Genomic DNA, 15,337 nt, shown 5'->3' with positions numbered 1-15,337 from the left:
AAAAAACTTATGGATACTGAATCTTAAAAAAATCATTGGCACAATATTTTTTTCCAAATTACCCATTTTTTAAATTAATTTAGTTTGTTATATTATTTGTATCGAAGTCGATATTTTGTTGACGATTGAACATGATTTGTTGATGTCTGTCGACGTGCCACGTGGACAAACATCCTCGATTCGTGGTCTAACCTAGAGGCCTTTACCATCCCATCCCTAATAAATTCACAGCCATGCCCCGAGAAGCTCTTGCGGTTGCTTTGCAGCCACCACCCCTCTTCCCCATTAAATTCCTTAACTACCTCCCTGCATCTTTCAGTGAAGGACATTCCCCATTAATTCGTTTCAATCTTCTTCCCGAGTTCTAAAGTTCGATGGAGGTGTTTGCAGGAGCTGGATTCATGAAGATGGATGGGGTACTGGTGCTACTGGTATTGTCTATGGTGGTTTCTGCTCACGCCGCCGCCGATGACACGATTGCCACGAAGTGTGCTCCGGAGTTTCAGAAGGTGACCGACTGCTTGCCTTTTGTGACGGCCAAGGCGGACACTCCGAGCAAGGTGTGCTGCAACTCCGTGACGGAGATCAAGGACCGTGACCCCGCTTGCCTGTGTTTCTTGATAGAGCAGATTCATAACGGGTCCAACGCCGCCTTGAAGACCTTGGGCATCCAGGAGGCTCGCTTGCTTCAGTTGTCTTCTTCCTGTAAGCTCACCAACGCGAGCATCAGCGAATGCCCCAGTAAGCTTCATTAACCGCTCGATTTCTTTATTATTAAATTTTTGAGAGTTGTGCAGATGAATTTGGACAATTTTCTATGTCAACCTAGTTTTTTAGATTGATTTTATAGAAATGTCCAAGTGGACTTGAACCAATCATTATGGGAAAAACAAATCACAACCACCAAATTTATCCTTTTCAAGTTTACTTATTTTTGGTGATTTTGCCTGACGAAACTTGGGTGGGTGTGACTTTAAAATGTAACTCCTGTATGGGCATGCAGAGCTTCTGAACTTGGATCCGAAATCCCCCGAAGCTGCTATCTTCACCAACGCTTCCATCGCAACGACGACCCCAAGTCCATCGACACCTGCGTCATCGACAACTGCAGGTGGTGGGAGTTCCAGTGGAAACTGGAGCAAGCCTCAACCGGTTCTGATGCAGCTGCTGGTTTCCATACTACCCATCTTCTCCATCTTCTTCTTCCATGAAATGAGCACTTTTGTTTGATTTTTGAGCTCCGGCCATTTAATCCCGCGCCCACCCCCCCACCACCCATCTGCTCCTATCTTGCCGAGATCTGTTGCACGGAATCTCGTGTATTGATTTGATGTCACATTTCGAGTACTGTATCTGTCAATTTCCTGGTTTCAAACTCATAATTAATCTAATGTTTTAAATAAACACATGCTTTCATTCCTATACATTTCTATTATGTAGCTTGAACCATTGACGACAATTTCAGGCAAAAATCGTAGAGGTGATTTTTTTAGGTTTTACGTTCATTCGAATTCATGATCATTTCTCGACGACAAGAAAGTAACCAAAACATATGTTCTATAAATTTCTTAAATTTTGGTAATGTATTTTTAATCTTTTTGACCAAAAGATACAATAGGCTCTGATTCAAAAAGGATTGAAGATGAAAAAAAAAAAATACAATTTATATGACTGAAAATGAAAATTCTTTATAACAAGGCAAACAATAAAAAAGAATACAAGTCATTGGACTAAAAATGCAAATGTGTTGTACGTTAACATGAACAAGAATTAAAAAATTGTAAATCACGTGATCAAAAGTGTGATTTTTTCATTATAAAATCATGTTGTGCTTGTATAGATATCAATGTTATAAAATTGTGATACTTCATGGGGGCTTTTTTTTAATAATATTATAAATAATAAAACTAATTGTAAAACTATTGCAAATGTAAAAGTTTTACAAATATATTGTAATCCGGGACTCACTGTCCCGGATTCTGACATTTTATAAAATAAAAAATAAAAAATTAAAAAAAAAAAGACACGGATTCTTAGAATCCGTGGGACACTGCCACGGATTCAGAATCCGTGGCAGTGTCCCACGGATTCTCAGAATCCCGCGTAATCTCCACTTTAAATAGAATGGGTTTTTCTCTTCGGTGTGTGTATCATTCCAGTTCTCGAAAATATTTATTCCTGGTGTTGCGAGAAATATACGAAATATTTGTTCCTCGTGTTGCGAGAAATATGGGCAAAATCTATAGTTTTCACTTCAATCTTTATTAAAATTGTTTATTGATTTTATCATCCTTCTCGTTTGAAGATATATAAAGAGGTAATGTTTAATTTCGTTGTTAATGTTATAATTATATATTTAGAATAATATTTTGTTTTGTGTATTTTTTTTTATAATACTTGTAATTAATTTCAGATATTAGCACTGTCCGTTGATGTTATTACAAGTTCCGTATAATTACGTACGAGAAGGTAATTTAGTATTTTTTTAATATTTTGTTTGTCTTATTTATATTATATTAATGTAATTATAATTTTGTTCACTAATATTATATGATTAAGTATAATTTAATGAAATATTATAATTTTAATATTAAAAGCGATATTAAAAAATAGTTGTAATTTTAAAAAAATAATAAATATGACATTGTGATTTTTGAAATATTTGAATGTTAGTATTTTTAATATAATTAATTTATTCAATTTAATATAATAATGAGTTAATATTATTTTACTTAGTAGTACTGAAATTTTAAATTATTTTGTTACGTTTTTTAAATAAATTTTTAAAAATTTATATATGAAATAGTATTTAGTTACTCTATAACTTTGGTCACTTTAATATAATTTATATAATATTATAAATATGTTTATGTTAGTGCAAAGTAATATATGAAATTGATAATTGTAATTAAAATATTTTTATCCAATTATATATTTTAAAATAACTTACTTAATATTTTAAAAAATTTATCCGTGAAATAACTTACTTAATATTTAATATAATTTATATAATATTTTAAAAATTTATCCGTGAAATAACTTACTTAATATTTAATATAATTATTTTAAAATTTTTGAAATAACTTACTTAATATTTAATATAGTTTATATAATATTATAAAAATTTATATATAAAATATTTTTATCCAATTATATATTTTGAAATAATTGTAATTAAAATATTTTTATCCGTGATTCTCCTCCCATTATAAATTGCGTCGATCGTGTTATTATCGAAATTCCTAATTTGATTTTATCGTTTATGTTGAGTATCAGATTTTTTGAGAATTGAGCCGAGTCTCAGCAATTCATAATTTGATTTGGGAGAATTGTGCTGAGTATCAGAATTTGGGAGAATTGCGCCGAGTCTAAGTCGAATCTCTGTTTTTTCTTTCTATATTGAATTGTTGTATGTATATTGTATCTGATAAATTTTTTAATTTATTGCAGATATTAAACTCTGGTAGCTGATTTAATTACAAATTCCGTACAACGACATTTGAAAAGGTAATTTAAATAATTTTTTATATTTTAATTGATTTTTTTATGTTGTATTAATGTAATTATTATTTTTTTCGGTTGTATTATACTATTGGCAAAAACTTGTGTGAGACGGTCTCACGGGTCGTATTTGTGAGACGGATCTCTTATTTGGATCACCCATGAAAAAGTATTACTTTTTATGCTAAGAGTATTACTTTTTATTGTGAATATGGGTAGGGTTGACCCGTCTCACGGATTATGACCCGTGAGACGGTCTCACATGAGACTCACTCATATATATACTTATTTTCAAACTTATTTTATATACTTTTGTTACTAGTGACTTCTTATACTTATTTCAAAGTTTCACATCTCGACAGTACATGTATATATTAAATTAATAATAATAATAATAATAATAATAATAATAATAATAATAATAATAATAATAATAATAATAATAACATATTTTTATTCAATGATATATTTTGAATTTATTTACTTAAAAGTCTTATTTTATTAATTAAATTAAGTTTTAAGGTACTAAAAATTTAGATGTAGTAAAACAATTTTGAAAAATATAAATTTATCTTGTAAATTGTTCATTTGTTTTTTATATTATATTTTTTTTTATTTTTAGATTTTTTTATACACTTAATTGTTTAAATTATTAATATAAGAAATTAATATATTTGAAAATTTTAATTACACATTTTAAAAATCTAAATTGTTAATATAAGTCATAACAATTTTTTGTATTAAATTTTGTTATGATTGTATACATTATGTCATATTTTTTGGTGCAGAAATGGATACTGTGAGAGCCTTACTGTATGTAGGTGGCTATGTCATTATTGAAGATGGTAGGGTTGGATATAGTAACCCCGCGACAAGGCCTATTAGAATCTCTCGGTCTACTACATTTTCTCAATTGATGAATTATGTGCATCGCAAGCTGGATATCGACCCATCAAAATTCTGCATCAAGTTGTCAACGAAATATTGTTATAGCTCGTTGGCTCGTTACACTGAAGAGCATGTCTATGTCACAGATGATGATAGTCTACAATTTATGTTTGAGTTGCCGACACTGGATTGCATGTACTTGTATGTTGATTCATCGCCAGTGTTACAGAACGTAAGTGATTACGATTTTGATGCAGTCATGCCAGTAATAACGCAAGGTTTGGGAACAGTAGGTTTGAATGAAGCGGGACCTTCTATGTATCACGTCGAGGAACAGTCAGGTCATACAAACTCTGGGATCGACACTGGTCCTTGGGATCACCATATCACGGCTCACACTGAAGAAGACTATGCATGGGGGATGAATACAACACGAGAATGGGATTTCACTTCAAGGGGTTGGGATCATCATATCACGGGTCCATCTGGAGTTGATGTCGCATGGGATTCTAGTAGAACAGGTCAATTGGATTTAAATTCATGGGCTAATGAGGAAAACACCACAAATGTTAGACATTTTGATAGTTCTACTGTGGATGCAAATATTCCCTCCCCAATTACAGAACAAATGCCTGAGCAAGATGATTTATTTGGGGACAGTTCGCATCATGTCATGCATAGTGATGATGATTTTTATGCTACTTCAAGTGACGAAGAAGATGATCATCATGTTGACAATGCAAATGAAGGGACATCGACGCGTGTGTTAATGTCTGGAGCAACAATGACAGAGAACATTCCTATTGCACCGGAGCAACATTTACGTGAAATTCCCCAATTTTTTAATGAAGTCTATCATGAACAAATTCCAGATTCATTTGGTATTCCTTCTGCATCACGAACAAACTTTTACAATCCTGAAAGGCCAGAGCTCGGTGTAAAAATGGTTTTTAAGAGCAAAGGTGAGTTAATAGCTTCTACGAAGGATTTTTGTGTTCGTGTTTTGAGGCGTGAATATATCGTTGTCGAAAGTTCTCCGACAATTTGGAAGGTCAAATGCAAGAACTGGTCCGAAGGTGGCAATTGTGGGTGGGGACTTCGAGCATCGTTCAAAAAAAGTTTAGGCTACTTCATGATCACAAAATATGGTGGTGATCACACATGCATGTCTACCCAAGTCGGTATAGATCATCACAACCTTGACGTAAACATGATAGCCAATACACTTTTGGGAATCGTACGTTGTGATCCTGCATATGAAATAAAATATGTGCGAGAAAGTATTAAAGAAAAATATGGGTATGATATATCGTATGCTAAGACATGGCGGAGTTTGAAACGCGCGGTGGAGTTAGTCTATGGCACATGGGAAAGCTCTGTAACTTTGCTTCCTAAATATATGGGAGCTTTGTTGAAGTACAATCCAGGAACTGTTGTAGAATGGAAGCATCTTCGACCGTATGACCATCCACATAAAGTTTTGAACTTTGTGTTTTGGGCATTTAGACCATGTATAGATGGTTTTGGACATTGTCGCAACGTAATCAGTGTAGACGGTACCCATATGTACACCAAATATAAGCACAAACTACTCATAGCAGTAACATTGGATGCCAATAACCAGGTTTTGCCGTTAGCATTTGCGCTTGTTGATGAAGAAAATTATGAGTCTTGGCATTGGTTCCTCGGTAATGTTGCACGACATGTTACCAGAGGGTGTAGTGGTGTGTGCCTTATATCTGATAGACATGCGGGTATAACAAGTGCAGTTCAAGATCTCCCTGACTTCAAGCCTCCTCTTGGTGTTCATCGTTTCTGTTTGAGGCATGTTTGCTCTAACTTCAACAGCAGGTTCAAAAACATTCATTTAAAAGACTTATGTTGGGAAGCAGGGATACAACACCAAGTAGCAAAATTTAATGCGACAATGGAGGCAATTAAAACAAATAATGCAGCAGCTTTCACGTATTTGTCAAACATTCCAAAAGAAAAATGGTCATTGGCTCATGATGGTGGATGGCGACGAGGGATAATGACGACGAACATGTCTGAGTGTATTAATGGTGTGTTGAAAGGGGCGCGACGTCTTCCAACAACTGCGATAGTGGAGATGAGCTTACAGCGTTGCGTGCACTATTTCATTGAACGGCGAGCTCGCAGTGATAAGATGATGGAAAAAAATCAACCATGGACCGACTATGCATACTCTAAATTTGATATGTGGTCAAAGAAGTCAATTGAACATCGAGTTGTAAGATTTGACCAAAGGGATAAAACAGCATCCGTCGCGACAGATGGAAGACCAGGTCGTCAACATCACGTACAAGCTGTGAACATTTCTACGCGTGAATGCACATGTGGTAAATTCACAATATTTGGAATTCCTTGTTCACATGTTATATGTGCAGCAAAATGGTTTGGTTTGAATCCCGCACAGCTTGTACAACCATGGTTTACATTGAGCGAATACGTGAACACATACGATGGAAGATTCTACCCTATTCATGATGAACAATATTGGGATGAACCTATGTTCCAATTACAACACAATGGTGTTCGTCGACAAAGGAGGCATGCTGGTAGAGATCGCACGACACGTATACGAAACGAGATGGATCAGCCATCAAGGAGAGAGAGACAACGTGGGAGGTAAAAGATCTACAATAACGCATTGTACCTTATTTTTAAACCATAATATGTGAAGTTATTAAATTAATTACAATATTGTGTATTTAAATTTTATATTTATTAATAGTTGTTGTTCATTGCAGGTAGATGCAGGTGAGAAGATCGAGTTATGGTGCCAAATACTGTTATTTGTGATGCATATTTTACATTTTAATAGAGGTAGTACGTCAACTGTATTCAGTGTTGTATTGTTGTGGAGATGTTTTAATATCAAGTGGGTTGACTTATTTGACTTGATTTAGTAATCACACTTATGTATTTTCATTACTATAACTTTAACCGTAAATTTATTAATAAAAGAATAATAAATTACAATCACTACATTCTACAGTTTTATAAAATCAATAATAAATTGTATAAAGTTTTCCAATACAAATGTTGCAACAACAACTTCAAATTAAAAAAAGAATTGAAAAACATACAACAATACGACGTAAGTAATTGTGCATATCTAAATAAATAGTTAATTATGATGGTAACGATGCCCCCCAGTGCCACTCGGTGGTCTTCTGATTACTCTGCGTCCACGACCTAACCTCTGTTCAGCATCTCCATGCATACCAGTTTGGGCTGCAGATGTACTGGTATCGGCAATGTTCCCACCAGCCTCATACTCTTCTGGCTCAGAATATTGTTGAAATGGTATGGGCGACGTGTTAAATGTAGGGCGACTCTCACTCATACCCAGTGGAAAGTCACTTTGTAAAAATTGTGTAAAACTACCCGACAAATGGAGCGTAGTACCCAGAGTCATATGATGGAAAGCTTGGAACCACAAGCGGAGTAGTGTATGCCATATTTGAAGATGATGGTCCGGGTTCAAACTCATTTCGTGTCCACATCGGTGTAGATTGCACATGAGCTGGGCGTGTCTGTGACAAAGATGAATATGTTACGTAACCTATATTTAATATTGTAAATTAAATAAACGTAAAAATGTAGATAAATTGATCATGTCTTACGATAAATTGTCGGTAGTTTGCGTCAACAGGATGGTAGCCCATGATGTTTGAAGGTACCACTGCCGGCGAGATCACTATTTGTGAAATGCGATGATACCAACCCACATAGTCCACTGTGATGGCGGGTGTACCAGGTACGACATAATCCCCACCAATCACAAAATTATATCTTTGATCCCACATTTCTACAAAATCTCTGTGATATGTCGCCCAGTCAAAGTTGTTACGGCCTTGTCGCGTCAGTCTATGGAAATTGTCGAAGTTAGTAGCAGGTGGCGGAATATCCTGACGCATTCCAAACTGTCGGAGACATCGCTCTGGTCTATGCATCTCAACTATATGAAAATTGATCAATGCGCATGCCGACCGACATAGATGAATTCTATCTCCATCAAGAATTCCGCCGACCTCCGGGGACTCCATATCGTAAACTGTCCATAAAAACTGAAGCAAATAAAATTAAAAAAAGATTAGTCAGTTGATAATTTATAATTCATACTCAATTTTAAAAAATTTCAAACTCTAAACAACTAATTTATGTATCTACCTGCCCTTCTACCATCCTGTCAAGCATATCTCTCATTATACGGACCGAATGATGGGCCGTGTGTGTCCAAGAGAATCCGCCTCTCCACCTGCAATTTATAAAAATACACAATATAGTCATTAAAACTAAATAAATAATAATAATAATAAATTTTAACTATTTTTTATTAGTACCGTGCGCCGTATGGTGGGTATGGTAGACCCTGAAGAACATCTCCTGCCTGCTCTGCTGACATAGATAGTTGTTGCGCTCTATCAGGGCAATGAAGAGTAATTCTAGACCACACCCAAATCTGCAATAACATACAACAAAAATAGTCAAATCATAAGGAAAATTAATTATGATGGTAAATAAAATGACCGTATAAGTGTAAAATTACCTGCAATATCTAAACAGGGCCACATAAAACAACTTTTACTCTCATTGATGTGTCGCACAACTCTCTATAAAGGTATGCCAACACCGCAGAACCCCAGCTAAACGCATTCACTATTTCTATGTCCTCAAGAAAATGCAAATACATAAGTTTAACAGCAGCACCTTCCGAGTCCGGAAACATACATCCATCAATGATCATCAATGCAACACAACGGGAATATTGTGTTACGTCTTCTTCAGTGCTTTCATCATTAATCATATTATTTAGGCAATGGTCTAGCAACGCGGTCAGATAAAGATGTGCACCTTTAATCTGAGAAGATGTAGGCGTAAAACCCAACCAAGTAGCGCAGCGCTGTTGTAAAGTATTTTTGTTGTACGCGGTATCGACACCAGTGATGGGCATGCCATCAATATTCAACCCCCAAATAAGGGCAACGTCCTGTAGGGTGATTGTTGCCTCGCCCACTGTAAGGTGAAATGTGTGTGTCTCACGACGCCATCTCTCAACAATGGCTGTAAGTAAATGATTATCGTAATATTTAATTGGACCACACTGAATGACACCATAGAAGCCCATGCGTGCAAGACATAGGCGGACACGGAGGTGAATCCCAGCATTAAGCAATCTCCAAAGACATTTGTCAGATCGACGTGGCGGAATTAGTTCATCCATATTTTCAGCGTTGATATTATTTGATATGTGTCTATCTCGCAAATACAACACATTGTCCGTATTTTCAGCCATCTTGCAAACAAAAAATCATTAGTTAGCAAATATTAAATTTTATATTGTACAAAATTTAACTACATATTTTATACTAAACAAAATTTATTTGCAATTTCTCCGGCTTGAAAAAATTAAACGTATATGTTGATAATAAAACTAATTACTATAAATTTATTAATTTCTTTTAAAAATCAATAATACATCAAAAAAAGTAACATGTAATTATAATACATAGATTATTAATAGTTATTTTTAAGTATATTAATAATTATAAAACGTATACATTAGTAATAGTTATTTAATATAACATGTAATTATAATAGTTATTTATTAGAACATTTATTATAACATTTACTTATTAAGTATAGTAATCGTTATAAAACGTAGACATTAGTAATATTTATTTATTATAAACAATACAGTAGTAATAGTTATAAAACGTATACATTTATTGTAACCAAATTAAGTTTAGTGTATTATTTATATCATTATTATTATAATTATTCCAATAATAAAATTACTATTATAACTATTACGTGTTGCGTTCATCACTACACAATTATACAATTAATATTATATAATTAATATTTTATTTATTCCAATCTAATAATTATATATTTATTATTATGGAATTAATATTTGAATTAATCCAAAAGTACAAGACGTATACATGTTTTATAATTAATTTAAATATATTTATTATTATACAATTATTATAGTAGTTATTTCTATAATACATAACGTATATATTTATTATAATTAATTTAAGTATAGTTATTATTATACAATTATTATTATAAATATTACGTGATGTGTTTATTATTATACAATTACACAATTATTATTATACAATTAATATTCTAATTAATCAAATATTATAATTATATAGTTATTATTAAACAACTAATATTATACCTAATTCAAATAATACAATTACTATTATAATTATTGTAATCAAATTAAACATAATTATTAATATTACTCAAAATTTTACGATACGTGAACATATATATTGTAAAATATAGTATTATAATTCTAATGAATAAAACTTACGTTAATGACGAAAGAAAAATGCTCAAACGGAAAAGTATTATAATTCTAAAAAAATGAAGAATTCTGAAGATACGTGCCGGAAAAAAAATACTCGATGCTCGGTGATAGAAATAACAATTCGCCCAAGAGAAAAAAAGAATTGTTCGGTGCAAATGAGGAGGAGCGCACAAGAAAGGCTCGGTGATGAAAATGAGAAAGTGCGAGGGAATTTAAAGAAGGGGAATCACGGGAAGGAGTCACGGATTCTATGAATCCGTGACGCAGTCACGGATTAGAATCCGCAGCAGCCTGCTACGGATTCTGAATCCGCAGCAGGCTGCTGCGGATTCTGAATCCGTGCAGCACATCACGGATTCAAAGGAATCCGTGACTCTTTTTTTATTTTTTTTTTAAAAAAATTCTGAATCCGCGGCAGTTAATTGCGGATTACAATAGATTTGTAAACGCTCTCATTTTGCACTATTTTTGTAATGATTTTTATAATTTATATTATTTTAAAAAAAAAAACCACTTCATGGGTATCAATGTATAAATAAAAATAATTGTTTTATTTCTAGACCATCAAAGAAAAAAATTGAGTATCGACAACGTGTTGTATTTTTTTCAGGAACATCAACAAATGATATTTATCTTAATTCTCAATTGGTTATATCGTAGTGTTGATAATATAATATAAAACATAACAAAAAATATAGATGAATAGAGAGAAGAGTAAGCATTTTATGAGACGGTCTCACATGTTTATAATAATAAGACATGTTGATCCAATTTATCACTATCATGAATATTTTTTACATAAAAAATAATAATGTTTCATGAGTTGTGTCGAATCAGAGATCATTTTCATAAATTGACCTGTGAGACAGTTTCACATGAGTTTTCGAGGATATGGAAGATTCTAACTCATATGATACGCAATATGTTAATGTGGGAGATCAAAATGAGAAAAAAAAAGGTATTTTGTAAATCAAGAAAAGGGGCGGCAACCCGGAAATTGCCTCCGATTCTCAATGAAAGTTGCTTCTTGGAACATTAGAGGTTTTCCCAAACCTCTAAAACAAAAGAGTGTTCAATCTCTTGGGAGCACTCATAAGATTGATGTCTTTGGAATTTTGGAATCTAAGATTGATGAAAAAGCTTTGCATAATCTGCTTCGAAGCCGTTTTCCAGGTATATATGTTATCCACAATTTTGACATTATTAATAAGGGTCAAATTTTTGTTTTGTGGAATCCGAGTAAAGTTGGTGTGAATGTGCTATGTGTCACCGAGCAAGCGATCCATGTTAGCATGTTGTGCTTTCTTACTAATATATGATTTATGCATCTTTTGTTTATGGTTTTAATACTAATTTTCAACGGAGATCTTTGTGGGATGACTTGAAATTGATAGGGGCTAATTTCACATTGCCGTGGCTTGTTTTGGGAGACTTTAACAGTGTGCTCTCTCCGGATGAGAAACAAGGGGGTCTCAATGTTAAGAATTATGAAACTCATGATTATTGATTGTGTTGCTACTCTTGATTTGCATGACTTACAGTTCACCGGTTGTTTCGTCACTTGGAGTAGCCCTAAAGTCTGCAGTAAATGGGACACTGCACTTGTTAATAATTACCGGTTTTCGTCGAGTATGGAAGGATTTGCTGAATTCTTAATCCCGGGGTGCATTTCGGACCATGCTACTTGCATTGTAACTACGTTCGAACAACGGAGGAGGAAGATAAAACCATTCAAATTTCAGAACATGTGGACTCTGTGATGATTTTGAAGAGATTTTTAGGGATAAATGGTTGTTCCATGGGCACGGCACCTCCCAGTTTTGACTTAAACATCTGTTCAATGCCCTTAAGAAACCTCTTCAACAGTTGAACATCAAGAAGTTTAGTAATCTTTCTTCTCGTGCTCATGTTGCGAAAGTCAATCTTGACAATTTGCAATTGGACATGCTGACCTATGGGGTAATGGCAGATAATTACGGAGATGTTAAAAGGAACACAGAAATGTTATTAGAAGCGGAGCGGTTGTTCATTGCTCAAAAAAAGAAGATCGGGTATTTGCGGGTGTACAAAGTTCTTCCATGATTTGATCAAAAGAAACAACAAGAAAAATGCTATTGTGGCCATTCAAAAAGGTGATGGACTTACAATGATTGATCCGGAAGAAATAGCTCAAAGCTTTCTTGATTATTATACGGGGATATTGGGATGCAAAGTGGATAGACTTCATATCGATCATGATATTATTGCTAAAGGGCCGTGTATACGTGTCCTTACTACACCGATAACGATTGAGGAGATCGAAATGGCATTGCGTGGTATAGACAATGACAAGTCTCCAAGGGCTGATGGATTTGGTGCTTCTTTCTTCAAAAGTGCTTGGAATATCATTAAAAGCGATGTTTGTGTAGCGGTGATTGAATTTTTCTCATCAGGACGGTTGCTTAGATAGTGGAACCATTCGGTGATTGCACTTGTACCAAAGAAAACAGCGGCTTCGAGTGTTCATGAATATCGTCCTATTTCTTGTTGCACAATGTTTTATAAGCTGATTTCGAAAATCCTTGTTGACAGATTGAGAGGTTTGTTGGGAGATATAGTCGATGAGGCACAAGCGGCCTTCGTAAAAGGCCGTTCCATTGCGGATAACATTCATTTGGCTCAGGAACTGATGAGGAAATATGCTAGAAAAAGAGGATCACCTAGGTGCATTTTACAAGTGGATATCCACAAGGCCTATGAAACGGTTGATTGGGATTTATTGCATGAGGTACTCAATTCCTTGAACTTTCCTCGTTTTATTCAGTGGATTATGGAATGTGTCACTACAACATCCTATTCCATCACCATTAATGGCCATTATCATGGGAAATTTGATGGAAAAAGAGGCTTAAGACAGGGAGATCCATTGTCACCGTTATTATTTTCCTTGTGCCTCGAAGTTTTGTCACGATCTCTGAAGCGAATGTCTGCATCTCCGGACTTTGGCTTCCATCCAAAATGTGGTAATCTCCGCATTATTCACCTAGCGTATGCAGATGATCTCTTATTATTGTCACATGGGGATAAGAAGAGTATAATGATGGTAATGCATTGTTTGAGTAAGTTTGGTGACATGGCTGATTTGAGAATCAATGCTTTGAAATCAAAAATTTTTATGGCTAGCATGGATGACTCTGTGAGACAGGAAGTTATTGAAGCGACTGGTTTCGAGGTAGGTGTAATCCCATTTAGATATCTTGGTGTACCGCTTGCAGGTAGACAACTTCGAGCCTCTGACTTTTAGCGTTCTTGTTGACTCCGTAGCTTCAAAGGTGAGTGCTTGGCCTCGACACACTCTTTCTTATGCTGGGAAAGTTGAATTGCTCCAATCGGTTATACAAGGGATTGAGTGTTTCTGTTTGTCTATTCTTCCTCTACCGAAGTGTATGATTGATAGTATTAATTCTATTTGCCACAATTTTGTTTGGCCCACCAAACACCCTCCGATTGCTTGGCATGAACTGTGCAAACCTTTGACAGATGGGGGTTTTGGTCTTAAAAATCTGTAGGCATGGAACCACGCTTTGTTGGCAAAAACGTTGTGGAAAATTCATGCTAGGAAAGATTGCCTCTGGATCAAATGGGTGAATCACATTTACATTAGCTTTGGAGACATATGGAACTGGCAGTGGCGCAAAGATACATCCCCATTGCTTAAACAGATTATTGACATAAGGGAAGAAATGATTCGGGAATATGGATCGATAGGTGCTGCCTCTTCACAGCTAGATTCTTGGTTCGGTACTATCGGTGGAATAAGTTGTGCTTATGAATTTTTTGCGGGGTCCAAAGGAAATTGGCCATGGAAACCACCGATATTGAAATCTTGCGTACTCCCCAAACATCGGTTTGTTCTTTGGTTGATGGCTCACCGGAAGTTGCTGACTAGGGACAGATTGGTTATGTTCAAGACAGAAAGTGTGTGCTTTGCAAGTTGGAGGATGAATCTATTGCTCATATGTTTTACAAATGTCCTTGCACTAAGATCATTTGGGATAGAATTCGAAGATGGCTAGGTATGAAGAAGTGTATGGGATCTCCTTCGGCAATCTTGCGTGCGTTTCGTTCAATTTACAGGGGCAATTTGAATATAGCAAGACTGAGATTCACGGCTATGGCAGCTACGGTGTGCCACGTCTGGACCATGCGCAACCGGGTTATGTTTGATGGAGAAAAACTGCAGGTAGACGACATTGTCCGGAAAATACAGATTCATTGTTATCGATGTTTACCACAAGTTGTGGAAATAATGTGTGTGTTACCTTAGTCTGCGTTATTGATCGGATTTTGGTGAGACTATGGTCTATTGTTTTTCGGTACTCGTGTGTTATGATGCCTTTTCTTCTTAGTCGTATTCTGATTTCCTGGGTATGCCCAGTGTACTTGTATCTGTAAATTATTTACCTTTTTAATGGAATTAGTTTCATTAATATTATATATATTTATATATATATATGGAAAAAAACTGGCTCGAGATTGATACCTTGTCGAGTCATCGTGGTATAATTGGAAATGAAACACGATAGCTTGATACATATACATAGAGATGACCAT

At 34.8% G+C, this 15,337-nt stretch overlaps 4 protein-coding genes across 7 annotated transcripts; 3 read left to right on the top strand and 1 right to left on the bottom strand.

Moving 5' to 3' along the window:
• The first annotated feature begins 248 nt into the window (after positions 1–248).
• On the top strand, positions 249–1,424 carry LOC140819531 (non-specific lipid transfer protein GPI-anchored 1-like). The gene is made up of 2 exons (XM_073179661.1): positions 249–741; positions 1,004–1,424. Exons 1-2 carry the CDS (start codon positions 375–377, stop codon positions 1,228–1,230), a joined length of 594 nt encoding a protein of 197 aa, XP_073035762.1. The 5' UTR covers positions 249–374; the 3' UTR covers positions 1,231–1,424.
• Positions 1,425–2,133: 709 nt separating this feature from the next.
• Positions 2,134–7,307, top strand: LOC140819881 (uncharacterized). 3 transcript variants are annotated; one of them, XM_073180134.1, is made up of 6 exons: positions 2,134–2,317; positions 2,414–2,469; positions 3,277–3,366; positions 3,451–3,507; positions 4,290–7,038; positions 7,161–7,307. In XM_073180134.1, exons 5-6 carry the CDS (start codon positions 4,292–4,294, stop codon positions 7,162–7,164), a joined length of 2,751 nt encoding a protein of 916 aa, XP_073036235.1. In that variant the 5' UTR covers positions 2,134–2,317; positions 2,414–2,469; positions 3,277–3,366; positions 3,451–3,507; positions 4,290–4,291; the 3' UTR covers positions 7,165–7,307. The 3 variants fall into 3 exon arrangements, with proteins under 3 accessions (XP_073036235.1, XP_073036234.1, XP_073036236.1); XM_073180133.1 differs by having other exon boundaries at positions 3,277–3,372; XM_073180135.1 differs by lacking the exon at positions 3,277–3,366.
• Positions 7,308–7,443: 136 nt separating this feature from the next.
• On the bottom strand, positions 7,444–9,850 carry LOC140819882 (serine/threonine-protein phosphatase 7 long form homolog). 2 transcript variants are annotated; one of them, XM_073180136.1, is made up of 5 exons: positions 8,966–9,850; positions 8,760–8,878; positions 8,587–8,674; positions 8,040–8,483; positions 7,444–7,949 (listed from the first exon to the last, which is right to left on the bottom strand). In XM_073180136.1, exons 2-5 carry the CDS (start codon positions 8,819–8,821, stop codon positions 7,797–7,799), a joined length of 747 nt encoding a protein of 248 aa, XP_073036237.1. In that variant the 5' UTR covers positions 8,822–8,878; positions 8,966–9,850; the 3' UTR covers positions 7,444–7,796. The 2 variants fall into 2 exon arrangements, with proteins under 2 accessions (XP_073036237.1, XP_073036238.1); XM_073180137.1 differs by having other exon boundaries at positions 8,788–8,878; positions 8,966–9,849.
• Positions 9,851–11,757: 1,907 nt separating this feature from the next.
• Positions 11,758–14,950, top strand: LOC140819228 (uncharacterized). The gene is made up of 8 exons (XM_073179240.1): positions 11,758–12,030; positions 12,286–12,435; positions 12,596–12,795; positions 12,839–13,180; positions 13,316–13,955; positions 13,999–14,055; positions 14,293–14,613; positions 14,861–14,950. Exons 1-8 carry the CDS (start codon positions 11,758–11,760, stop codon positions 14,948–14,950), a joined length of 2,073 nt encoding a protein of 690 aa, XP_073035341.1.
• Positions 14,951–15,337: the final 387 nt, after the last annotated feature.

The sequence above is a fragment of the Primulina eburnea genome, chromosome 18 (genome assembly GCF_022965805.1).
Source record: "Primulina eburnea isolate SZY01 chromosome 18, ASM2296580v1, whole genome shotgun sequence".
NCBI classification, from domain to species: domain Eukaryota; kingdom Viridiplantae; phylum Streptophyta; class Magnoliopsida; order Lamiales; family Gesneriaceae; genus Primulina; species Primulina eburnea.
The sequence above is the reverse complement of the archived record's forward strand: the minus strand, read 5'-3'. Positions and strand labels throughout refer to the sequence as shown.